Below are 27832 nucleotides of genomic sequence, written 5' to 3'. Positions count from 1 at the left end.
TCTTTGCTTTGTTAGGCATTCACATAGGTCTGGAAAACAACCACTGAAAACAGAACAGCTGCAATCACTGCAGCTGATCACTGCAATCAGCAAATCACTGCAAACAGCAGCTGATGTGGTGCCTAGACACCTCGTGCTTGCTGGGGTCAAGCCTATGGCTAGCAGAGGTGTAGCTTCTTAAAACGCATATGACAAGGCCCACGTCTGGCAAGAGATACAGTGTCGCTAGCACGAGTTACTATAACATGGCAATGGTATTACATAAGGACTATTCTCATCCAGAGGGGCAGTTACTGGCTCTTGGAAGAACAGCTTTTAACACGTTAATGAGAAGCTTAGCCTTTCACTAAGGAGATACCTCTTCTTCTTGATATATTGCTGATAATACGTGGCTATACAGTTCACTGACCTGAGGAACGCAACACAGGGTTTAAAAAGTTATTTTGAAATGAGATACCCCAATGCACATGGATAAAATTACTACATAAGCTAAATGAAAGCAAAAAGGTCACTATGTTATAAAAGTCAGAAGAGGAATAACCAAATATATCTTCTTAACTAACATGTACTTTCTCCAGGAGAAGCTATAAGAAACATAACCTTCCTTGAGAAAATGTACCAAAATTGGTCTGTTTAACCCACAACCTAAAGCACGCAACAAAGGAAAAGAAAGAAGAGTCTTGGGGTGGGGAGAGGGGATAGAGGAGAAGAAGGAAAGCAGACAATCTTTTTCCTCCCTCCAAAAAAGCCTAAAATGAGATCAAAGAAAATTCTCTTTAGCACATCACAGTTCTTTTCAAATACTGATTTTCTTAATATCAGCAAGTTTTTGCTGGCCCAGAAGGAGATTACATATATATTTTAAAGACTTAGGAGAGTTGTGAACTCATTTGACTTTCAGCATTATATGTTTCTAAATCACTTCCCGGAATACTGTCCAAATAGCTCACTCAGTTTTCTAAACAGTGGATATATTTCAAAAGACAGAGTGACTTTTAATAGAAAATAGAAATATTGTTTTTCCAGTGTGGCCTTGGACAACGTTCTAAGCCTAATTGCAGCAATTCATCAAACATTTACTACCACAAAGGAAGTATAAAAATATTACAGATTAACAGAGCTAATCTCTTCCTTCTCCATCAGGAGTGTTTAAAAAATCTGAAGTAAATCTGCTGATGCAGTAATTTCTCTGTGGTGGAAGAGAAAACCAAATGTAGTAAGTGTGCTTGATTTTCCAAGAAAGAAAAAATTTCATGTTGGCTGACTGCCTACATTCAGAAGAAAGTTACAGAAACACTGCAAGACCCAATGGCAGTATCTCTTTAGTAACTGTATGCTAAGAACTCCTAACTACAACTAAAAACTAAAACACAGAAAGTCTCAGACCTTTGAGGTTCATGGGGCATGTGTGATAGAGCAAACTGAAAATTATCTTATGAGCTGTAATCACCCTTTATGTGAAAACAGTGTACAAAATCTCAAAACTGCTGAACAGATACCAAATTTAAGATACTTCCAACACCATATGCGGAGTGTGGACCCTTGAACCAGGCATGCCATAGAGCTCTGAAGTCAGGCAATCACAACCCTCTCCTCCCATGTGGGGCTGAGGTTCAGAGCATGCAGCATTTCCAAAAGGGCCTGCGGAAACCTCCTGCTGTGACAGCAAGGATTCTCCTCCACTCTCCAGAACTGACTCCCAAATCAGACACAGCTGCAGCTCAGAGCACTCAAAGCTAAATAATGGATTATCACCTATCACGCCTGAACAGCAGATGCTGTGTTCAGGTATCCCTATACCTGCTTTGGCAGAAAGCAACTTTTCATGCTTTTAGGAAATGAAACCCTTCTGTAACAGCTACTCAACAGCAGTCAGACTGCTATCAGTAGCAGATCTTTGTACTAATACATGTATTCCCAAATAGACTGCCACCTACAGAGTTCAGTATGCAATAACAGTTTTTTAATAGGATTCCTTTTATTGCGTTCAGGAATATTTACACATTAATTTTCAGGACTGCCCATGCCCTGCTGCTAAACAGCTGTACAGCTTTCTTCCCAATATAGATTTGAAATTTTGCAAGAAATATTCAGACTCTCCAGATATATAATGAAGTATACCCAGTAATACTAACACATAGTATTATACTAACAAAACCAATAATAGAGCCTCTATTAACTGGAAAATCTTACCAGTGTATTTTGAGCAAGGTTTCTGTTGTAAAAGTTTATATATGAGGTTATGGGACTTGCCCAAGAATTCTACCTCCCTTCATACAAAATCTTTACTTACTATGGCAGATGACTGATCAGGAAGCCTGAATGACAAAAGTAAATATGAGGCATCTACTACAGTTCCTATAAGACATGGAAGGGACATTTCAAAATTGAATATTTGATCCAAAACACTTGTGAGAGGGATTCAAACCACCTCAGTTTGAAACCACCTGAGCCTGAGCGATCTCCATCTAGAGACCTGAAAAAGCATCAGCCTCTCTCCGCTGCTCACAAAAAAGAATTTTATTTTAGGAAGACTGCTAAAAATGCCACCTAAAAATTGGGCATACACCACATACCTGAAGTTATCTGGTAATGGATCCAGTCCCAGTCAAACAGATACTTTAAGTTTTAATTCTTTTCTAAGTATGGCGTATCCTAGCAGGCAGGCGGGAGGTTAAGTACAGGTCTACCCCTTAGTCCCATGCTTGGATCAAACTAATATAGCATTATTTTAGCGCATTATGACAATTCTATGCTAGTGTAAGATTTACAACCATCAAAATGAATTTAACCTAAAGTACTATCTCTTGTTTAAAACATAGGAAAATAACAAAACAGTACCAGAGATGTTTTATACGACAACATAAAACTTTTCCACATTATAATCCTGAATGAATACAGTGATTACAAGAGGGTTTAGACAGAGAATCTCAATTTTGACTTGGAAAAAAAATACATGTTACTGAACTCAAATCACACGAGGACTGCAGGAGAAATACAAAGCTGGAAGAAGACTCTTTGACGGTAGCTATTAAGGTTATATTTTCAGCTATCTCAAAGGGGAGATGCTCGGTCTTATTTTGCTAGAGTGTGCTTCTGGACGTAACTGAAATGTTATGGCTGTTTTGAACGACAGCTTAGAAGTACATGAAACACTACTGTGTATCCTATTAAGTGAAATAAAAAACACTTGTTCAGAGACTCAAAGAGAGCAAGAAACTTTATTCCATCATTTCATTCTTCCATGTGATTAATGTCCTAAAAAACAAAAAGAAATACTGTGAACCGAACCTGGTGTCATTCCCTTTTCACTCAATCTTTCTTCCTTCCTTAGTTCTGCAAGCAGAGGCCAAAGTTTATGTCTTGAGACACAAGCAGCTTCACTCTCCTGTAGTTCAGATTTAATAAGTCTGACACAGGAACAACTTTGCTGTAGTGCACTTAGTTCTACTGCAACAACACTTGCAGAAGACAGGCTAGTAGAACATATGCTCAATAAGGACATGAAAGCAACATTTTTGTTTTGTTTCCAAAGGAGCCCCAACATCCTTCCCTCCAATCAAAAACTAAAGCAAAAAATAAACAAACAATCAAAAATAAAAAAATAAAAACCAGCTTAACCTACAATACCTAGTCGTCTTTCCCTCACTAGTAAGAATTAGGAACAAATCCACTGAAATCAATAAAGTGACAACGGTGCAAGAAAGACAGTCAAGCCCACTGTTTCTAAACATAAATAAGATATGCATTACCAATTCCATAGCAACTAACCTGAAATCATGTTAAAAAAAAAAAAAAAAGGCACTGCTATTGTTCTGCTTGTAAATGGCAAAATTATTTTTGAAGGTATCAGGCAGCTTCACAGTTAGAGAGGGGTGAGAAGCTTCAGGAAATGAGGAAGAAAATTAGTCTCTTCAATGAACACCTGCCAAGGTGTGGCAGAAATAACAGCTAGAGATCATTAAAATAAGAATAATATATGCAACTTTATGCTATTCTTTCTCAATTCCAATGACAAGAATGGAATAACTGCACAGAAAGTTCTCGTATTAGTTTTTTTTTTTTTTTTTTAATGCAAGAAACCTCAGATGGTCTAAAATATGTAAGTAAGTAAATAAAGAGCATAATTAATGTTTTCCAGACCTTTTGTATTATGCTTCTCTGTCCACACAGGCAGTAATTTCCAAATAGCATGGTCTTAAACTAAGTCCAGTTCCATTACAATTTCCTATTACAGTACTGAAAAGCAGTTCCAACAAAGATCTGATGTCTACTATTCCAGGCTTGAATCCTACAGACATGCAATGTATGATCAAATACAAGTGAGTTCCAAGGCCAGGATACAGATTTCCTATCAATTAAATATTCAGTCTCAAATATCTTTGTGCCTGCTCACCATATCAAGCATGAGAAACAAGCTTCCTCACTTTTATCTAGAGATAAGAAGGCACATTTGCAGTTACTGTGAAGTAGCCAGCATATTCTAAATCCTAATTAGTTCTAGACATTTATACTTTTATTCACAGAGTTCCTCTAAAATTATCAGTTGCTTGTTTACATGCTAAGCGTCCATCTTTTTGTTTGGTTTGTTTGCTTTCTTCATGTATTTTCTGAATGCCTAACACTAACATCCTTTGCATGATTTAAAATCGAGCTTACGATCAGCACAATAAAATGTTACTATTCCATTTGCTGAATAAACTGAACTGAGCTGACGTTCAAACAAAAAAATCAAGTCCTAAGGCTACACCTTTTGACCCACCATGTTTTGAAATCATCAAGGTACAACTGCATGTCCTAGACAGGGTCACTTAGATGTTTTATAATATAATGAAAAAAAAAGAATTAGAAAGTATACAAGTTGCAATAATAATAAAACAGCAGGTCACCAGGGGCCTTTCCATTCTGAAAAGACACAAATACCCCACAGACTATCCCTTTTTGGTGGCCTCTAGATAGGAGTTTTCAAAGAGATGGAAAACTCTGCACAGAAATGCAAATCTATTACTCCATCAACAAGCTGAAATGACTTTTTGTTACTTGTCTGAAGAGCAAATCTAACTATTAATACAGTTTACAGAATCCAAATGTATGAAATATTGCAATCAAAGAAAACATAGCTGTACACTATAAAACATGGCTACAGAGTCCACCCTATTTAAAGGACAATTTTAGTCACTGAGCTTGTCATAAACTAAAAAGTTGGATGTTTTTTCTTTTATTAGGTTGATGCTTTTCACCCTGGCACTACTACAGGTCTGTCAGCCTGTCATTGCTGCTGCTATAAACTCACTGTGTTTTTTAGAGCTTTAAAACTTAGCTGATAGAAATAAACAAAATGAAACAAACATTAAGTTATTTCCTTTAGAAAAGAGATTTCTCTTAAGAGCACTCTTTTATTATTATTTTTCCTAATCGAAAATCTAGCATGTCTCTTGAGAATTTAATTCTCTCCTATCAACCATCAGAAGAGCTGAAGCAGGTCCTCAACTGGGAATGGGCAGCAGCTACATTGTCCCTAGTGAAGCTATTAAAACGCATCACCATTAGCTTGTGAAACAGCTTCCGTGGTAGTCTACAGCTGTCTAAAAGGATTCATTATAGGCAATTCAGGTGAGTAATATATTTTTTCAAACTAGGCTACCATTAAGTACAGTTATCCAATACCTGTAATCATCATTCCTGGAAACTGTTTTGTTAAATATTTGATTTATGCTTCTGGGCCTGTATTCTCAATTAAAAAAAAAAAAAAAAAAAAAACTTTCATAGCTTGAAAGAAAGAAGCATGCACTGTCATTTAAACAGAACCTCAGCATTTTGTAACATCTCTGTCAACTCCTTTACTTCCAGTCAAGGAAAAAGCTATCTCTATGAGGTACACCTTACTACACTTTTGTTATGGTACAACACCTACGTATTGGGCACCTTGTAACCACTCTAACAGTACTCTTTTCGAATCATGTATTTCCATGCTGTGTTAACCTGCAAAAAGAAATGCAAGAAAGAACAAGGCTTCAGGGGGAAAATTACGATAAGCACTCCCAAAATCAGCAGTCAAGTCAAGAAGACTCAGATAGGACGAAGATTTCAAGACTTCAGTGAGAACATCAGGGAAACATAATTCCCTGTATATACAATTAGAATATGAAGCAGAGAACTGAAGCTTGCAATTTCAGCAGGCAAGATACTATGAGAAATATATGAGAAAGGTAAGCTAAATATCTACTGTACACAAGGGAAAAAGATAGTTTTCCTTTCTTTCCTTTATACACAAATACACAAATGTTTGGGTCAAAGAGCAACATTTGTTTTAGTCCTCCCAAAGCTGCAATTATGACAGAAGGAAGAAAAAGAAAATGTGAATCCATTTTGTATTCGAACTACCATATTAGAAAAAGGTATGAATGAAGAGGGGAATCACTTCCACGGTTTTGCAGGAAATCTTAGGATTTGACTTTTCTTTTTTCCCCCCACCAAGTAGAAACTTTTTCTAAGAATATACAGCCATTTCTCAGTTAATCAGGGTAATGAGAAGGGAAGAGAGAAAAATCCCCACTAACACACTATTTAACTACCTTGTACAGTAACTTGGGGAAAAAAAAATGTAGAAAAATTTCTGTAGAGAGCAGATTTTAATAGTGTAAGGCAGATGTGACTTGTACCAGGTACACAGATTCCAAAATGTGAACTCCTGAAGCCAAGACCTATGACTAGTGAAAAACAAAATCTAGTTAATTCATAAACCGTATAATCCAGTTTTATTGTTAACTTTCAATTATGGATAAAAGACTTCTTTACAAAAGTCTAGAAGTAATTCTAAGGCATTTTTCTTTGGCAATTTAAGAGTTACTGAAAAGCCACTCATTATCTTAATACTTACTTTAAATGGAAGTATCCCCTCTTTTGTATACATACACACACATGAAAAGACACTCCCTGTATCTCTAAGTTTTATCTAGGAATTGCATGTTTTCATAGAAAATTCTGGCAATTTTTATTGTGGAAAATTTCTGTTGAAATTTCAAAACTAAATGAATAATATTTGAAAGATCTGAAGTCCATGAAACAAGTTTACAATGGATAGCTATACAAAAATGTAGCTAATATGGAAAGCCCAAATTCTGAAAAACTATGATGAACACTTCACAGACTTTCCTCTGTTTGTGAAACAAATTTGTGATAAAAGCAATACCATCATAGTTTATCCAAGCAATGCTAATTGCACAGTTTAAAGAACAGTCTGGAAGAACCTTTTAAACAAAAATAAATATAAAACAAAGAAGAAAAACACCAATCCTATGGCATTTCCTAAGATGCCATCAAAACACAGAGGGTTTCTCAGAGCCCAAGCTGTCACATGATGACTGCTAAACTTTACAAAATATAATTGAAACTATACATATAGTTGAACTATGGGATGAACTCTTCTGTGTTGTCGGTTTTGCCATTAGTAACTACACTTGCTCCCACAGGTCCAGCAAACACCTTTTAGAACTGATAGGCTACTTCTGAATTCTGCTAGGCCACTCTAAACCCAAAAGCACTGTGGCCATATCTGACTTCAAGTCTTGTCCCAACACACATATATGTAGCCAGCTTCCCCCCTCCACCATCCTGCTGTTCATCAGAAAAAAATCTACCTGCGCAGCAATGATTGTGCTATAGCAGCTTCTGGAAAGCCTTCCCATCAGGATAGTTCAGGGACCAGAGCTGGGTGGTCCACCACAGATTGTAGCTGCTCTGAAATTCAGTAGTGGTATAATGCAAGATTTTTAGGAGATGCAGCTTCTTCTAAAGGTATGAAGTCTCAGCTAATAAGCAGCTAAAAAAACCACACCGGAATTCCCTTAAAATTTTGAATACAAACAGCAGGTAAAATTAAATATGTCTTTATGTCTAAGAGAAAATTCAGTTTTTAAAGAAAAAAATTTGCTAGAACTGGTACTGGTATAACATGGTATATAAAGTGATATTTTTAAAAAATGAAATTTTAAAATATTGTACAATTTACAATTAACTCACATAAAATATTTAGATTTCTACAACACAAAAATAAATGTAGCATAACAGCAACACTTCTTCTTGCTCTTTATTTTTTCTTATATGTCTTCACTCATGGAAAATGAAGTAGTTTAAATTAAAAATGGGAGAAGAATAAATATCATAAAAAATGATCTATGACAATAATTACAATGGAAGTTATTAGGCAGTAGAGTAATGACTGGATATATTACAATACCTCAGTGGGCCAAATATTTTCATTTTCCTGAGATATGTTTCCCATAAAATATTGTTTTTAATTTTTAAAGACTAGCAGTTTATTGTAGTGTGGTACACTCTTTGCTGCTCTGTATCCCCTGAACCACAAAGCAACAACCTTTTTGTTAGCCCAGTAATAATATAATGCTATAGGGAAGGATTCACTCCTAGCACAAAAAGATCCACCACTTCATGTAGTGTAATTCTTTGTAACAATGGCCTTGTAGCAGAAAGATGACATTATCTAAGGTTAGGTCCAAGGTTACGACACCTTACAGGCATACAGAGGTCTACTCTCTTGCCCTGAAGAGACAGGTCAAAGGAGCTCTCTCTATGTAAATTACAAAAATTGTTTTATTCATCTGTTAAAAAACCCTCAAAACCACAAAACAAACTATTTACTGAAATTAAATTATATCTCAGTATACTCGTGCTTCATGTTGACACTGATAATTTCTCCCACTTCAGCCCTTCTGATAAACTATAATCCCAATTTTTTCATTAAACATGCATTGTCTTTAGCTCCCCTCTTGAGCTCTCAATATCAGCACATAATTTTGCTCTTCCTCAGAAGTGTTCCTGAATCAACAGCACCAGTTTCAAACTTGGAAAACATCGCAATAGAATTTCAAAGGGGCTTCCTCCGACGATCGATCAGTAATCAAACAAGGGTCAGTTTGAATACCTACTACATGACATTTTATGTTACACCCAAATGGAATGATTAAAACAGAGCACAATCTCAAAGCTATGGTGACCCAGCAGATGCCCAGCACAGGAAAGCCGTTCACAGCGCACGGCCAAGCTGAGCGAGCCAGTATTTACGCACCGGACATGGTCAACACCAGGAGCACACAAGAGGGTTGAGCTCCTTGGCAGCCGACCCAACCAGTTCAGCAAAACCAAGCACGAGTGTAAAGGACCACAGGAAATGACCAGCTCATCTCCTTCAGAGAGCAAAGGATACACTGGGGCTACAGCAACATGTCTGACATCAGGTCACAGAATATATACTAATTAGCTGGGAAAAAGTGGTATTTTATAACACTGTACGTACCAGGCAATGAGAAAGGTCATTGAGTAAATTCCTAAAGATGTTAGCTAAAAAGACTGACAGAAATAATCAAACGAGTTTTCTTCCTGGTTGTCTTGGGTTATCCTGAGACAAACTGTACTGAAACTTGTCCAAAACAAGCAAGCATACACACAAACAGCAGAAGGAAAAAAGTAAAATATGAAGTGATTATACATAACTGGTACCCAAAGGAATGCTTTCAGGAACAAGAAACAGAGAGTATGGATGCCTGTTTCATCAGAGACAGGACACCAGGAGCAGGACTTACGTGGTAACTTTTACCAAAATACCTCCCACATCTCAAAAGTGGAGGAGAAAAAAAAATAAAAATGTATTTTAAAAAGGGAACCATCTGTTGTATACAGCAACAGCAAAACCAAGTTGGGCAAAAGCAGTATTCTCTTACATGTACAGCAGTGAATATTAGCAGTATCTATACCTTGCAAAAGAAAATCAGCTGTCCATAATTAAAACAACAGGTAACAAGTTTGGACTGAGAGGATATTTAGTTTATTTTTTTATGGTTATTTAGTACAGTTACTGGTCTTTTAAAGAGCAAAGATCATCTTGATAAAACTAAGATCAACATTAAAGATCTGTTGCCAGTCAAAAAAATAAATAATAATAATAATCACCAAAACCTAAAAGTGCATATTCAGAATATAAAAGTAAGTACTCAAGAATAAGATCACCTCCAGAAGAAAGTATACCAACAGAACTGAAGAAGCAGAATTTTGCTGGTATATTGTTCAACACATAAATTAAGGTGGCCTTAAAAATTCCACTCTCAAGAGTTCAATTAGCCAAGGCACAACAAGACTACCTGAATGAATTACAACTAGTCAGTAACCAAGAACAATAAATTCACAGTTGTTAATGTTGTTTTTTCTTTTTTAGGTAAAAAGAAAATGGGAATACGGCAGGTGGATATAGTGTATTTTAAGGGAAAATTCTATGCATTTTTTCTTTGTGTGAGATTCTGTTCCATTTATAGCACCTTATTATTTATATTCAAAGCAAAATAATTGCAACTTTATACACAAAACAGCGTATGTAGCCGACACACATAAAACCTTATCACCTACAAACAGATTCCAACATCTCCATTTAAGCACATAAAAAGTCTAATTTTTATAAATTGGCAAACTGCTGTACGATTTTTTAAAAACATTAAACAGAACCTTTAGACTCTTAGCACCCTCAAAACATACCTCTAGACTTGCTAAAGACCCTCCAAATAATTGGATTCGTGTAACAGGCAGAAAATGAAATTATGAGCACTGGAAATCTGAAATTACTTCAGATTCATTTATTTAGCAAATCTTTGCTTCCCTCTTTTTTTTTTCTTTTCCTTTTTTTTAATGCTTTGGGTCTGGTGCAACTAATAAATACATAAGCAAGCACCAGAAGTGCACTGCATTTATGTGTAATTTATGTGTAGTATTAAGACCAAATCATGTCTCTTTCAGCTTGGGAGCATTCTGTTAATTCCCCAGGGAGAAAAGATCATTGCTAATGCTGCCCACGGCATTTTGAAATGTGGTAACCATTACAGAAATGAAGAAAATTATTCAACAGATGTTGGAATGAAATTCCAGTTCTGGATTATTCTACTCACAAACAACAGAATGGACAATTTGCAAATCAATCAGAGGAATAATAAAAGTTGGAATCTAGATTACTACAAGTTATTTCTTTGCCAAAATTCTCCTTGTTGTTAAGTTAAAATGTTAGCTTGTAGGCATATGACAAATCTTATTTACCCTATTTATGATTAGTTAATTCTCAACGAGGAGCTGTTTTACTTACCTCCAAGATTTGCTCCAGAAGCATATTAGAAATATGCTATTCTAATCTAATAAAAAAATTAACCTCTTTGTTTTGCACCAAGATGCAAGTACAGAACACAGGGACAACACTACTTTTGTTTCCCCTTTTTTTCTCCAAAATCAGGTCGACACAGAGCATGCCAAGAAAGTAAGTTTCCACTACCTAGGAAACAGAAAATGAGCTTACAAGATTGCCAGTTTACAGCCTAAGAAGATTAATTCCTGCACTCAGGCCACAACAGAGGACAATCTAGGGAGGACTGATGTTTAGCTGAATTGGTGCTATTTGCTATTGTGCAGGAGAAATAGGAGACTGTTTTAACCTGCTGTTCACACTGTAAAATAAAACATTGCATGTACATAAGCAAACTTCAGCATAGAGCTTTTATCAGTTTTCATTAAACTGCAATCTCCCAGGCAACTTGTGCAATGAAATGAAAGTAAGAGTGAATTCTTGAGTTTTGACCTTGTAACAATTGGCAGGTAACTCTGGAGAGAAAGAAAACATGCAAAACACTTGTGAATCTCCCAACACTACAGTGAATGAGCTAATTCCTTCTATGCTATAAACCAGAGATTCCCTGTACAACTAGTAATGCATGAGTTGTTTAGAAGAGGCATACAAGAATCCAGTAGTTTTCTTCACAAAAATGAGACAGTGGCTGCAAATTCAGCAAACTTCTGATCCCAGTTGCCCAAGCTACTCCTCTCTTTCCTGCAAAGGGCTAGAACAAGCTGGCACTCCCAGAACTGTACAGTACAACATGATTTCTCAATTATGGTGATAGTGGTTTCTAAAGCAGAAATTTCCAAATACTTCTTGAATAGACTGCTTGAATACACTGAATTATCTCATGTAAAGAAGCAACTTCATAATGCTAACAGACATCAGCAGGGGTAGTAATTTACATAAAAACTGTCACTACTCTTAAGAAAAATTTACAACAAAAATAAATACATTTTCTACATTACAGTGCCACGTTCTGTATATGTTAATTTAGCTTTAGTTCAGCTTTAAGCACAATGCTAAGAAATATCTTATGTTTGAAGCAGTATTCCTAAGTTAGTTTCTCAGTCAGGAAAGATTAACATTATACACTCAGTCTATATAGAATATAGTATAACACTATACTATAATATTAAAGATTTTCAGGCTCCTACAAACTTAGGCCCAGATCAACGAAGGTGACATCTAAACCCATCTATGTTCTGGCCTCTCAAAAGTTCAACTCAAGAGGCCTACAAGAGCATTCTGCCTCTCATTTCAAGTGCATAAACCTGGGTTTCTTTTCTGTGAAATTAGGGCCTGTCACAGACTGGTGCTAGGCTCCTCTCCAGCACAAGTCACATTATAGTTCAGGCTTGTAGTTGAGTATTCCAGCTTAGATATAGCCAAAGAGGTTTTAGGTCTAGAGGGTCAGAAACGTCTGTACAGTATAGCTAGTATACATGCAACATTCTTGGGGAGGAAGAGGAGAACAGTGTGTAAAATATCAAGCAACAGGCATGTCTAAAAATCTTTTCCTTCCCTCAAATTAGGCATGTCCACATCGCACTGAAATAAGCACTCATATGAAATGCGTATTTATAGACTGAATCTTGCTCCTGAACTTAAGTGTCTATTCTAACACTTCTGTTTACTTTATACCGATCAAATGTTCACTTTTCACATGATTTAAATGGTTAGAAAACTTGTCCACTGATGAGCCTTGAGCTAAAAGCCCTTTCAACCCCAAAGCATTTTCACCTGCATTTCCCTCCCAGGACAGTATTGAAAGTCCAGGACGCCATCTCCCACTTGCTGAACACTGCCTAGGAATTCAAGATTCAGAAGATGGCAAAAGAGAAACCTCCTAATCAGGACATACTGCTTGCTTGCACAGACGCACACGCCTCTTCATCATTCACCATTCTCCCAGTTTTTGTCTTTTTTTTTTTTTTAATATATATATTTTGGGGGTGTGGGTGTGGGTGTGTGTCTGTCTGTCTGCAGGGCTCTACTAAAAACAGGTCCTTGATGATTGTTCTTAACATTTTAAGTCCATAGTGAACTTGCATCCTTCCAATTTATTAATCAAAATATTGTGAATTGCCATGTAACGTACCATATAGGAGGACACTCCATGAATCACCTTTTGCATGACAGTTTAAGAATCTGTCAACAAAACTTGTTATCTCATTTGGGAAAAAAAGATCAAAAAGGTTAGACAAGATCTAGTTCCTGTAATACCATATTCATCTGGCATTAATTATATGAACTCCCTTTAATTTTTGATTAATCAAGTCCTTTATCAGCTATTTTATTACCTGGGATTAATGTCAGGTTCACTATTCTGTAGTTACTTGGGTTTCTGGATGTACATATATATATATTTACATTTATTTATTCAGAAGTAAATAAATACTGTGTCAATATTTTGAAGCCTTCTGAAGCATGTCCAGCCTGAGTCTGTTACCAAATATCAATGGTTCAATGATTTCTATTTCCACTTCTTTTAAAGCTCCTGGATTCATGTTAGTTGGTCCTAAGCATTTTACAATGTCTAACTATTATAGTCATTGTTTATTATTTTTCTAAATTACTACTGTAATATGTTTCCTCATAACCCAATAACAGAGCTACCTCATTTGATTTCCCCAAATTGAGGAAGCAGTATAGCCTTCTTTTGAATTGTCCTAGTAAATGTATCATTCCTATTAAATTTCAATGTAACTATTACAGTATTTTAGGAACAAAAATAATAAAATTCCTTACCGTGGTAACAGATTTCTCCTCATGTCTTTTTCCTTTGAATACTAGCTTCTACTTGAGGTATAACCATGTATATGTTGGGGTTGGTTTTTTTGTCATTCCAACCACAAGTCACCCAAACACAAGGTTTCAGCAATGCTAACTAAATCATATTTATGTTTAAATGGCAATTTTGATTATTTTTATTTATTACCAAGGCTTATAGCACTGGTGTATTGACAACCAAAGATCTGGTGTCTTGCTTATTTTTCTACCCCTAAGCACGCTGTTCATGATATTTTCCAATCTCCCCTGTGCTGTTAGTTCAACATTCCCCTGACTCTTCCACCAGCTCATCTTCCAAAGTGCAACTCACTTTCTACTGAAGCAGAAGGCCTACAAACTCCTTAGCTCCACTCTCCACAGAGAAGGTGGACCAATGTTCCATGAGAAGAAAACCCTTTGAAACTACCTAGCTAGGTGGTGGTTTATTTCCATAATCTTCCGTGGTCATCCTATTCTCATATGACAGAAAAGATGTAAAAATAAATAAATAAATAAAAATTCACTTGCAGTTTCTCCTTCTGCACTAAATTCTGGGAAGCTATTTGTCAGTTTGAGGTACCTCACAATGAAGCATCATTAATAGTATGTACACTACGATCAGCAGGCTTCTGCTTATTAATGTTATAAGTTCACAGAAGGCATTTTTTCCCTTGACAAACATTCTTCCTATTTTTCTTACTAATTAATTGCTAACAAGAATAAACTGCCTTTTTTTGGCTTAATTGAAGATGTTAAGAGTTTTGAAAGACTGTTTACATGTGCATTCTGCACAATTCTCCATTCCAAACTGCCAGCTGGGTTTTCAGAAGTGTCTGCTGTGGTTTACTTAAAATCTGGGTCACCTTAGTTTTTCACTTTACCACAATTCCATGTGTTCTTCTTCTGTCAGTTAGCAATAGGTGCTCATTTTTGCTTACTTTCAGTCGTACAGAACAATGTCTTGCCCTCTTAGATCTGCCAGTTACAAAGTGCTACACATTTTCTGTCTTCTTCAAATCCCTTTGTAGCCAAAATAGGGCAATTTTTACCAAACCTGGTTGTCTAAGAACTTTAATTCCTCCTTTATACCACACAGCACCTATACTCACCCTTTTACAGGCTTTTTTTTTTAAAGGCTGAAGATGACTTTCATGCACCATATAGAGAAAATCTCTCTAGCATCAGAAAAGGAGTAACAAAGCAAACAAAAACACAGCACATAACTAATTTCATTGCTGACAGTCATGAGATTCAATGTAAAACCAAACCTGTATAGGAAATTGCTCACATTCCCTTTTGAAATGCTATTTATTGCTCATTAATTCACCAACCAACTGACTTACAGCTGAAACACCCTATCTACTAGAAGGGAATGATTAACTACTCAGACTTCAAACAGAACGGTTAATCTAAGACCCATGAGTCACAGCTATGTGATGTTTCTAAGGACATAAGTAATTTCAGATTATTCAGAGGTGTACACCATTGCTGCACAATTCAGATATAGTATTACCATTCAAAAACTCACTGATCAAAAATTTCATTCAAGTTCCCCTTCTTCTTTTTCCAAACACAGGTTCTGGAGAGGGACTTTCCAAAAACTATTTTACTAAACTTGTTTCATGCCGTGTCTATGGTTCCATCAGTTCAACATTCCAGCCAGAAAATCCATTTTGCCTATAAGCATCACCATAGTACCTAATTCAGCCACTATTCAAGAAGCTCTAATCAGAATGATGTTTACAGTTCAGGAACTCTATAGAACTATATTGGCCCAATTCCCTTCCCATGTATACCAGCAGGAGTTCATGGAAATTCATTAATTTGCATTGATTAAAATTGGCAATAGAGAGAATCAGACTCAGTCCAGCTGAGAACTGATTCTTCTAAACATGGATCTTCTGGGAGCTACTAGAATCCTTTCAGTGTACATTGTACCTTTAAACAGTATTTTCTTAATTAAGTCGACTTTATATTTAAACATACCACTCTCACAACTCCTTTCCAAACATCTGAGATTGTTGGGCGGTGACTTAAGTAGTCCCAACAACGATTGCACAAAGGTATTTCTAATTGTATTTGGTCACCAAATATGTGCGACCAGATGTTATTTTTCTCATTTTCTTTTGTCTGTACACTCATACACAAAATAATTCTATTAAAAGACAAAACAGTAACAATTCCATTTCAGCTACTGAAGACAGATAATCATACCAGCCAGCTGAAAAACTAATGGGATGAAAGGTGGGGGTGGAGAAAATGGGCAAAATCCTTTTCTCTAACACAGACCAGGCACTCAGTTTTAAGAAATCCCAAATGCATCTTTACCCTTTGGAGCCACTAGATAATAATGAACAGTTGACATTAAAAAGCTATCATCTGCAATTACAAAACACTTGTCATAGCTCAAAAGACAACATATGCACTATATTGAGAAGATAGATCCTAGAGGGCATGTCACCCTAGTTGCATATTTTGTACGAACTCAATAATTTTCTCTTCCATATCTTCAGCGCTATTTTTGTACATTTTTACATACAAAAATGCCAGAATCAGATATGAAACATCATGTCCTGAACAGTACAACTGTATCAACAGTATTTAGGTATTTATGAGCTCTAGTTTTTTATCTATTTTTATTACTATTATTATTTTAACCAGCTATCTCTGTACAGTATGTGCAGGGTAAACACATAAAAGATAGTTTTAATTATGCTACAACCTAGCAGGTAGAAAAGTATACTTTACTATAGAAATTATACTCTTCTAACTGCTATGTAGGCAAAGACTAAAGCATTGTAAGAATAACCTACTATATAAGTTCTGAGCATTTATTACTGGATTCAAATCTCCTTTGCTCTAGGAGAGCATGTGGCAACTTTATACTGTAAAAATGCTGGTTAAGAAAAAAAGTATTCAGTAGCACACCAAAAATTAAAATTCAGTTATTCTTGTCTCTCTGGGGTAATACTGAACAGGGAAGTGTATACCACTTTTAAACCACCTAACTAAATCTTGCTGCATATGTATAATGCAACAGGATGTAACTGCAGTATACTAGCATATAAAGACAGTTTATTCCATTGTAGTTCACGCACTGCTGGAGTTTCGAACAAAATAACTTATCTATTAATTTTATCTGTTAAATGACAAGCTGTCTACAGGTGCTGTGCACATATTTCATTTACTAAATGAGGGCAATATTTTCCAGTGTGCTGATTTCCTGGCACCTGGAAAGATAGACAAAAAACTAAGATTTCATCCAACAGCTTCAGGGCAAAAAGAAGGTAATACAAAAGTAGAAAATTGCAGAGGGGGAACCACATTGCTTTTAAGTGCTGAACAAAAAGGTGTTAGATAAAGCTTCAAATAATGATACAGCAGGACTCCAACAGAAAGGGATGAAGCAGTTCCACTGGCAGTTCAGGGGCAAGAACCTCCGTAGTGAGTTTAAGATGATGTATCAAGGTGGGTTTCAAGGGCAACTTAATCAGACTCAATCATGTTAAAGAGATGGGGGAAGATAAACTCACAAAAGATCAGACTTAGCAACACTTTCATAAGGCCTAGCTGTATCCATGTGAAGTTTATGGATGCAGGTTCTACAGGATAACACTTAGACCACTTCTAAAGTCAAGAATATGGTAAGTGCCTCAGCCCTCTTTTAAGGATTTTACACTCACCATTATAAAGTATTCATAAATGTCTTCAAATCTTCTTATGTTATACTTTTAATTAGGAGCAAATATGTCAGCTATAGGGAAAAAGTTCAAGCCACATTACATAAGATCTAGTTAAAGTTCAGTTTTCCATCATTTATAGATCAATTAATAATCCTTCTACAAAATTGGCAAGGTTTAGGTGAAAACTTCCAAAATCAGTCACACACATTTTAACATACTGATTAGGAGTGAAAATAATCGCAATGCCTAAAGGTTCTGATTCTGAAAAATATATACAATTATGGAATTAAAAAAAATTTAAAAATTACAAAAGTGGAGTTTTAAACATCCACTATTGAAATTTTTGATTTTTCTCTTTCAAAATAATTAATTTTATGCAGATTTATATGACTTCTAGAAACATGTATGTAATACATTTTATCATCCTCCATAAGCACTATGTGATACATTGAAAAAATAAGAAAATTAAGAATTGGAGTAAGAAATTAAAAATCGGGATTTATAATGTAGATTTATAGGCTTACATCAATATAAGTATTTGTCTCATTCAGAACATTTACAGCAGATGGACAGGTCAGAATATATTTGGTGTCCCTTATTTCACTCCCGCCCCAAAATTACTACAAATTTCATAAAACCTTTAGGAATCTACGGGAATTCCAAACAGTTCCAACTGCCTTTTTTCCTCCTAAGACACACGTCATAAAGCAAACAGATTCATCAAAAATGATGTTAAAGTTGTGACAAAACTCAAAGCTTTTAAAGGCTGAAATATAGTACAAGTCCTCTAAAAGGAGGTATACCTTACAAAAGTCATAAGGTGGTATCCCTTTATATCCATTTATTACTCTGTATTGGAAGACACCTAGAATATTTTAAATTCGATTACACATAATTTGAGCTTTCACCACAACTGTAAAATTACTGAAATACAACACCTTCAATGCAACTTTTTAAACAAAAGAAATCATATCCATGAGTAACTAGGGTAATGGAAGTAGGACACAAATACTTTATCAGTCTGAAGGATATGTAAGTAGAAAAATAAATTACACCTGCAAGAATAAATTCTTCACCTAAGTACATTTGAGATATATATACATATACACACACACGCATATAAAATGCCATAATTTATGTCTGGTATTTTATTTGAACAAATCCAGAAAGTGTCACAGCATTTATCTGTAGCTGTACTTTAAAGCTGACAAATTTAACAGCAGCAATGACTAGGTTTATACTTTTAGTACTGCAATCTTGGCAAGCTTAGGTCCAAGAACTATGGATCCTTTACAGTTACTTTCCCAGCATGTTGTACAGTTCATAATCTAGGGCACTTTTAATGGTCCTTCACTGTACGAGCCTCGGGAGTTGGGAGAATTAAACATGATTTAAGACCTACGTTATTTTTTTTTCCTGCTTGGAATGTTACAGAAAATTTTAAACAGAGACAGGATGGCATCTGAGAAAAATCTCTTTAGCTCCCAGAATACTGTCCAAAGCAAAAGCTTGTAAACACTTATGCACAATAAGATCACTTAATGCAGATACAGAAATCATATGTATTCCTACCATTAGGGCCTAAATACTCATATTGCTCAGCCAGACTCTTCTGCTCAGGTAAGTATTCTGTGTGAAAGAGGTTTTCAAACTATGTTTAAAATATCAGTAGTAACTGAAAAGGCTTTCCTGGAAACAGAAAACAAAAAATTCTAAATAAAAATGCAATAAAAATAATTGGTTCCGGAAACCCAGCATAACCCCGGGCTATATGAGACTCCAGCACTGAAATTGAAAATGAAATGAGAAGGAAACAACTCATTTTAATATTAGTGTTTTGCATGGTGTGCTGAGAGCACAGCTGAAGCAAACAGAAAGAAATCAGAGGCCCCAAATGCTTGAAATTATTCCTCCTAACACAAGCAAACCCATTTTTACTTTAAAATATAGTAACAGTCTGTTACAGAGGTGAAGGAGGGAAAAGTGCACATTTCTTGGAAGCAGAATAATCCCATTACTCCTTTACGCATGTGAAGGAGAAAAAAACCAGACACTTCTTAGAAACAGAATCATTCCTTAGACTTTACAAGCAGTCTTCCCCAAAAGAACAACAATTTGAGTTTTGCAGAAGGAAGGCACGCACATCAAGGTCAGACCTGCTAAGAATTTACCCAAATCAAAAGCTGTTTCCTGTGCTCTGATACAAGTAGACTATCTCAAAAACCAAGTCACATACAAAAATACTCCTTTATACTACAGGCAGCAGAAGGCTCTGGTCCAGCAAATAAGTAACAACAGGCTTAAATGCTCTTCTAGTCACACTGACTACTCAGATATCAAGATCCAATACACGTGCAGCACAGAGCTGATGGAGTTCTGGATATCTGTGTCAAGGCGGAGGTCTAATAACACAAAACTTGGAAGATGACTGTATCAGTCAGTTTCCAGCCTTTTCAGCTGAAGGCCAAAGGCATCGCCTTAACATGTTTCAGGCCATCAGGCTGCTTCAACGCAACCCTCCTGACACTGGACTTTCCTCGGTTGTCTCGTACAGCTCTCCCCAGAGCCAGCACAGCCTCTCGGCCCTTGGGGCCCGCGCACCTCTCACCTCCTGGAAACTTATCCTCTATACCTAAATGTTTGGCCTAAATTTTAACCGCGCTCAACCCCCCCTCCCCCCCAAACGGCCGCCCTCTTCTCACACTACCGTTAAGTGCAAGCATCTCTTTTAATCTCATCCCCGGAGCTGCTACTTCAGACGAAAAGGGGGAGGGGGGAAGAAATATCTTTTTCTGTTGTTCTGTGCCTTTTATTCAGGCTCAAACAACGCCGGCCCGGAGGGTGCCGGCCGGCTGCCAGGGCACTGCGAGTGCGCGGCCGCCGGGGTCGGGCCTCGCCGCCCCGGCCCGGGAGGCGCCTCGGCGGAGGGGCGGCGTCGCCCCCGCGGCGCCTCCAGCTCCGGCCCCTCCGCGCCGGCCGCGCCGCTGCAGTCCCCTCACAGCGCCGGGGAAGGGGCGGCCAGCGTGGGGCGGGGGCGGCGGCGAGGCGGCGGCGGAGGAGGGGAGAGGAGGTGAAGGCTACACACCCAGCAGCAGCCCGTCCATGTCAAAGATGAGGTGAGTGACCAGCCGCAGCGCGGCCGGGGAGGAGGAGGAGCAGGAGGAAGCCGACATGGCAACGCCGTCGCTGCCGAAAGCGCCGGTAACAGCGCAAGCGCGCTCCGCCGCCGAGGAGAGGGCCGAGCCAGGGCCGCGGCGCGGGGGCGGTGCCGGAGCGGAGCCGCGTGGCCGCTGCCTGTGGCGGTTACTTGTGGCAGTTGCTGACAGGAGAGCCGTTGGGCGGGTCGGGCCTGCGCGGCCAGACTCAGCCCGGCCAAGGGGGGAGGCCTTGGCAGCACAGAGCAGTGTTACTGCCCTTTTCTTTTGTCTTTTATTTCCCTTTTTCTCCCTCTGTTTGTTCGCATGGACGTCTTCTTGTGAAGGATTTTTTTTAATGCGTTTGCTGCTGTGTATAGGAGGGAGCATGGAGTTGCTCTCGGTTCAGCGTTTTAGGCACCATTCTCTTCCACCGCTTTGCATTCCTAGAAGTGCTGAGATTTACAAGTGTAAAATTACTGGTGGTGTAGTTGCCTGGAAGCCATAAACAAAAGGGCTCAAGGCTATGTGAAACTTTTTATGAGGAAAGCATAAAGTAATCCTCTTATGGGTTGTTGAGTGTGTGAATCGTTATGTGTTTTTTTGTTTAGTGTTTTTTTTTTCTCCTTGAAAGCTGTTGAAGTTCAAAAAATGAACCACGGTGATCCGAAGGTGAAGGAAATTCTGCCTGCATAGACACACCTACTGATTTTGACTTGTGAAAGGCTGAGGTGGCTGTCCTCATCAGTCTTCCCTTTTTTTGCTTGTCTTTTTTCATGCAGGTAACTCATCTTTGGGCATCGAGACTGTCAGTTACAGCCAAAACATCAGTTGCAGAAGCAGACATGAAAACAGCTATATCAGACTCCCAAGGTGATGTGGTGACTTGAAGATATATATACTGCTGTGCAGTTCTGTCCAAAACCAATGGTTAGTTGTGGCTTCTCATAACTGAAGTCCTTTCTCTTTTCTCTGTATTTAGGTTTCTTCAGCACTTCATTTTCTTACACAGTGCCATTTCAACATTTTAGCAAGTTATTGGTATTTTTTTCAAGGCCTAACTGTGGGTGTTATACAATTTATATGAGAATTTTCATTTAACTTCCTTACAGATCTTATCTCTCCCCACACACCCAAAGCCAACTTCCTGCCCCTTCCCCCCCCCCCCCCCCCAGCCTCCCCCAAGAAAAAAGCTTATGGTACTTTTGTGAGAAATTTTCTGGAAGGAAAATCCTTGTATGTCCTCTAGTCTTGGAAATAAGAAAACAGATAAAACATCCGTGGCCTTTACCTTTTTTTAATAATAAAACCTTTCTTTCTACCAAAATTTTTTGAGTTTGGGGTTTTCTGGGGTTTTTTTACTTATATTGTGATGACTGTGTTTAATAATGCTGCTTAGGCCCTACCTGTCTAGGTTGGGAAAAAGACTATTCGCAGTGCCTCAAATGTCTCTTAAAATGTCATGGATAATTGTCTATTAGTCCTCATGTAAAGTTAAGAAAATGGGTCCTGTACTTCCAGATCAGGCTTTTCTTTTGTAACTGTCTGACATTACAATATGGTTGTTAAGAACACCCACAACAATTTTGCTTCTGTGATAAATACTGTGCAACAAGACAATGTTCAAACTTTGTTTCAGATAGAATGTGTTAGTTTCTTTAGTAATTCAGTTAACTGGGAGCAGAGCCAGAGTAAAAAAAAAAAAAAAAAACCAAATCCCAAATACAGTACGTCTAAAAAGAGTGCAAATCTTTTATGAGGAAAAAATTATTACAGTCATTTCAATATTTAGAACAGTAATACTCAGAATATGTTTCTTCTATAGAAGTGTAAGTTATAGCACAGGTTTGTTAGTGAGTACACTATAGGGCAGTAGTACATGAAGTGGATGCATTCATTTTCTAATTATAAGATAGTCTAAAAAATCTAGCTTTAGTTGTATTTGTTATTGCAGTAACATCTGTACTTGTTGACAAGGAAAAGCTACATCAGTCAGACAGATATCTTGAGTCACTGGCCTAGTTAGAGAAAAGCATAAAACTCCTTCTCCCCCTCTCCCCCTGCCAAAAAAAAGAGAGGTGACACCATACCATTTTTAGAATGCAAAAAACCAATGCATGTTATCAAATGTCAGGCACATGCAAAGCTTTTGAGTGTTTAAAAAGTGAATAAATCCTGAAGACAGCGTATTTTAAGAAAAACACAAAAATGGAACTATCCTGCATGAGATGATCCCTTTTAGTGTGATGTGTTACAAATTACATTGTGCACGTATGAACACAGTCAGGTTAGCTGACATGCTGATGACCTCAATTTGCCTTGCTTTACTATGGCTCATCAGTCATAATCAGTGTAATGTTGGCTTAGTTGATTCTTCAAAGCTACATTCAAACACAAGAAAATCTTTCCAATATAGACAAACTATTTACCTTTACTCAGTGTGCCTAAGTCTGCTTACTAAAAGAACGAAATAGGGTGAAAGTCAGAAATTGTAACGCACAGTGGACCATAGTTTCAGACGCACAAATGAGTGACACTACTAATCTAGGTTTCATCAGAGCTCACTTAAATATTTGTCTCAAACATCTGAGCGTTACTTTTTGTTTTTTGGTTTTTTTTTTTTTTTTGAGAAGGAATGAAAACGAGGTGTGGGAATGGTGTAATTGCCTTTATATTTGCTACTTTAATTTTGTTTGTTTTAAACTTTTTTTCAAGTGGTGAGGACCCTATTTTAGTAACTTCTGAGTTATGGAAAAACATTGTGTACATTGTAAACATTGGTACAAGGACTAGTAAAACCAATAATAAGTTGTGCCTATTAACCTGGTGTCTGCTTATTGAGGAGGGTGAACTTGAGTTACTGAGATGCAGTCATGCAAGTAGGCTTGAATTCTGCAAAGTCTGAAGGACGCAATTAACTTCATGTATGTTTTTTAATGAATCCAGGTTTCTCCCTGGGAACATACCAAAGCAGATGAAAAAAATCTTTCCTGAGTTTTACATTGTATGTCATTAAGTGGTATGAATACATGCTGGATGTTCAATTCTTTTTAATGACTGAACATTAACTGTTCATACCCCAAATATCTATTTTATTTGGCTTTCTAATAGTATGTTAAAATTATTTTATTTCTATTGCTCTTACATGTGACATTAGTTGAAAATATTCAGGTTCATGAAATGAGGTATGCAAAACAACATTTTTGATACACAATCCAAATAACTTTTTCTTTTAACCATACTATGTTTGTCATTTTCCTTCCCCTGAAGCTAAAAACTTTTCCACATCACTGAAATTTAAGCTAGTAGGTTCTCTTGCTGGACAGTAAAAGTTTCAGAATATGCACAAGTGTTTCTCTAACTAATATACCTGAATGAAAAATTTCATTTTCCTATTTCAGTACTTCACACTGTTCTTGGAACATGGCTTTACTTAAAATATTCTTTATAGCATTGATAGGAACATCATGCACAATGTATTTCATGTTGAAATGACTGCTTTTATTTTTCTTGTTCTGGAGGTGCCTTGGCAAAGAGGATAAACAGATTATAGTCCATTTGGTTTTATATTAAAAAAAAAAAAAACTAAAGACTTGAATAAATCAAGTAATTTAGAAGCTTTCACAATGATTTACATGAACAGCTTTTAAACACAATATTAGTAACAAAATACTTGGAGTGATTTATAGTTAAATGTAATTTAATTCAGGTATCAGCTGTGATTCACAACAGTTGCTGTAATTGAGCCTGATAAGCCCTTAGAAACTGAAACATCTCCCAATGCTGGATGTCAGCTTTTTACCTTAAGCATGTGAATTAAGTGAATTTTACTGTTTCAGCTCATGTTTTTACTGTTGAAAAACAGAAAATGAGCATATATGGCTTAAGACAATGAAATAACACCATACTTCTGCTAATCTATGTCATGTTTTATTGATTACATGGTAAGTTAAGGAGGAATGTATCCTCTACCTTCATGAATAATGTGGGTCTTCTAAGTAGTCAAGCATGCAAGCCATCCATTTTCTGGTTTTTGGTACTTGCCTCCAGGTACAAGTGAGTTAGTTACAAAGGAAGAAAACATGATGTATTATGCTGCAGGAGAACAGATTAAAAAAGATATACATTGGTCATCAATAAACTTAGATGAGGCACTATAAGAAAGTTCTTAAGCAGTGATGAGGGGTGAAATTCCAGAAGAGCCAACGAAGCACACGAGAGAACAAGATGTCTAAGATGCTTTTAGGCGCAAATTGGTAAATTTATTGAGGACATTGTACAACAGAATGAACAGTTTCTGAAGTCGTGAAATTAAGGCTTAATGTCATGCTTCAGGCCTATTTTTTGTTGCCATTAAAGTCAACAAAAATTATTGTTTCTCCTCTATACTATATGGTTTGTGAATTAGCTTTTTAACATTTTTTTTGGCCTTCCAGTAAAATATTGGCTACACACAAGCTGTGGGAAGAAACGTGCAGATGATTAGCAGTGTCGTTGTCACTGAAATCCTGAAGTGCTTAGTGGGTAGGTACTGCTTAGCTATAAACTATCAGAAGGATTAGAGCAGAAGGGGATGCATCCCCAGGTGAAATTTTGAGTATTGTGTCTTGTTTTGCTTTTCCTTTATCATATGGGCTTCTTTTGTAGGATCATTTGCAAGTTGTGTTGTGTTTGTTTGTTTTTTTTAAGCTGAGTTTTCGTTATTGCAGGAGCCTTTCGATTTTCTTTCTAGTCTGCGTGTGAATGTCATTTTTTTGCTGTTTTTTTTTTTTTTACTGTAGCTTGGTTGTTACAGATAATAGGAAGCATTTTGTATTTGTAGTGCCATGTGAAATGCATGTTCTGTCGACTTTTCTGAGCTAGACATCTATCACTTCGTTGCCTGCAAGAGGGGTGGAGCTGAATGCAGTGACCCCTCAGTGGTCCCTTGCAGTCTTGTGTTTCTAAGCTCAGGCCCTTCAAAAGGTTGCAGTAATTGTATCTCCAGAATGAGAAGAGAGAGACTTGTGATTCTCTGGATTACAAGCCCTCTAGGCCACTGATCTGTGCTGCTCCAGATTCAGGTTTTATATGCATGTTCCCCATTCAGCATGGCACAAGTGGGAGAGTTGAATATACAGATCTCAGTGTTTGCATTCTGCTCACTTTGTTACATGATATTAAGATCTTATATCCACTCTGAATAGTGGAGTAGAGATAACTGAGAGAGCTGACACTCAGGCTGGTATGTCTACATGACTAGAGAGAAACATACCATCAACCTGGGAAGTGTAGGGAGGCTGTTGGAGGCCACGTGTTGTACAGTACCACAGAACAGATGCTTTTTCTGCATTGATTCTCACAGTCTGAGTAGCTAGGTTCATCTAGCCATAGAAGCCATAACATTGCACGGGAACATAGGAAGTAGCAGCTCGGGTTTGGGAGCAGAAACGGTGGGAAAGGGAGAGCAGAGGTGGCAATGCCAAGCAGAGTTAGCTAGCTTTTTGAGCCTGTATGCAGCTGAGTTATATCTGTAGGTGGTTCTTGACTAGGGAACTTGGGATTTTTCATTAGCTGCTGGAGTTAGTGTACCTCCTAACTGAGTTTTAATTCCCTGTTGGAAATTTCTCTCTTCTCTCCTGAAGCTACTGCTGTCTCTTCCTCCCTACATATTCACGCACACAAACACACACTGGTAGTATACTGCAAAACTGGTGTTGCTGACTGCCAACATCAAATATATTTTGTGAGTGCCAGCACATAGGGCACAGATGTATTTGACTAATTTGGGGGTGAGGAAATAGGCCCTTCATTATGTTGTCTACCAACTTTAAATTAAGCATATGCTTACATGCCTTGAGGAAATGTATGAAAAAAATAATGTAAACTTATTTCCTATTTCATACTTTCAGCTAAAACAACTTATTTAGCAGGAGATCGATAAAACATTCGCTTTCATTAAGTCATTTTTAAAACAGGAAACACACTTGTAGATATTGATATAGCCAAAGATTAGGGATACCTAGAGGCCTAGGAGGAAATATTGTTGTCCTAGTCAAAGAAGTCACTGCTGTCAAGGCAGTGAGGGCCCTTCCCCCCCCCCCCCCCCCCCCGAAACCTAGCTCCAACTTTTAAGTGCATTCCAAACATTTCCTCTTGGGTTCTGTAAAATGAATGCTCACAGTGACACTGCAGGATTGAAAGATTCCTAGATTTACACTTCTTGTGGTTAGGTAAGGTATATCATAGGTAAGACTACAAAAGACTATCAAGATCTAGCTGAATTCTTTGCACTGAAACAGATTTATATATAAAATGTCCAAGAAAGATATTTACCTAAAATTGCCTAAACTTTCACTGAATCTTTTGCTCTACTTGGATAGCCCATGTTGTTCTTCTGTTCTCTTTTTGGATTTAACAAGCTCAATGCCTGTAATTGTTCCTCATAATTTATGCTTTTTAAATCTTTTAGCATTTTAGTTGCTCTCCAGGACTCTAGTTTTTCCATATCCTAAGAAGTCTAAGACTCAGGTGAAGTTTTGTAGCCACTCATTTTAGAAGTGAGAAGTAGAAAAGCCACTTCTACTAATAGGCTACCTTCTTAGCCCTAGATGCAGCATTCCTTTTAATTATCATAAGAACTAAATTACCGTTTTGTCATAGTCTAACTCTGTTCACTCATGAGTGATTTGTATTTCCTAAGTATTCTGTGTCATGACTGCTGCTTAGTCAGGTTTTTCGCCATTTTGTACAAAGCCAAATGTCTTGGCTGTCTCCACGCCATCTTTTACCTTTGACCCTATTCTCTCCGAAGCAGAGTTTATTGTGGCAGCAAAAACCAAGTTCAGAATTCAAAGAAACTTATTTTATCAGTACATTCTTTACTTGAACCATGTATTTCTTTTTGTTTCTGTCAGTATCTACTGTTTCCTTTCAAAAGCTGAAAATTATTTTCATGTCACATGTCCAACTTAAAATTTTCTTTATGGATCACTTCAATCTAGATCTGCATTAATTATGAGTAGTTAATGTTGAGTTCTGTTGAAAGAGATAAGTAGCAGCATATCTAGCGTTTGAAGAGCTCAATACCTCTTAAT

General features: G+C 37.2%; 2 protein-coding genes across 10 annotated transcripts in view; one reads left to right on the top strand and one right to left on the bottom strand.

Annotated features, from left to right (window-relative positions):
- The window catches only part of PUDP (pseudouridine 5'-phosphatase), a 76587-nt gene extending 55692 nt beyond the window's left edge, over window positions 1–20895 (bottom strand). The window contains exon 1 of one of the 2 annotated variants that reach the window (XM_026110838.2): window positions 20708–20895. In XM_026110838.2, coding sequence (XP_025966623.1) covers window positions 20708–20795 — 88 coding nt within the window. In that variant the 5' untranslated portion in view covers window positions 20796–20895. Of the gene's footprint in view, window positions 1–20329; window positions 20512–20707 lie in introns of those variants that run through there. The other variant, XM_026110839.2, reaches the window with a different exon arrangement.
- STS (steroid sulfatase) overlaps window positions 20550–27832 on the top strand; it is a 203542-nt gene continuing 196259 nt past the window's right edge. For 3 of the 8 annotated variants that reach the window (XM_064500954.1, XM_026110836.2, XM_026110837.2), the window contains exons 1-2: window positions 20556–20738; window positions 21539–21686. The gene's annotated coding sequence lies outside the window, so the exon portion shown is untranslated. Of the gene's footprint in view, window positions 20739–20973; window positions 21429–21538; window positions 21687–27832 lie in introns of those variants that run through there. The other 5 variants (XM_064500937.1, XM_026110835.2, XM_064500921.1 and 2 more) reach the window with 4 other exon arrangements.

The sequence above is a fragment of the Dromaius novaehollandiae genome, chromosome 1 (assembly GCF_036370855.1).
Source record: "Dromaius novaehollandiae isolate bDroNov1 chromosome 1, bDroNov1.hap1, whole genome shotgun sequence".
Classification (NCBI taxonomy): Eukaryota; Metazoa; Chordata; class Aves; order Casuariiformes; family Dromaiidae; genus Dromaius; species Dromaius novaehollandiae.
Note: the sequence above shows the minus strand (reverse complement) of the source record. Positions and strands in the feature narration are given on the sequence as shown.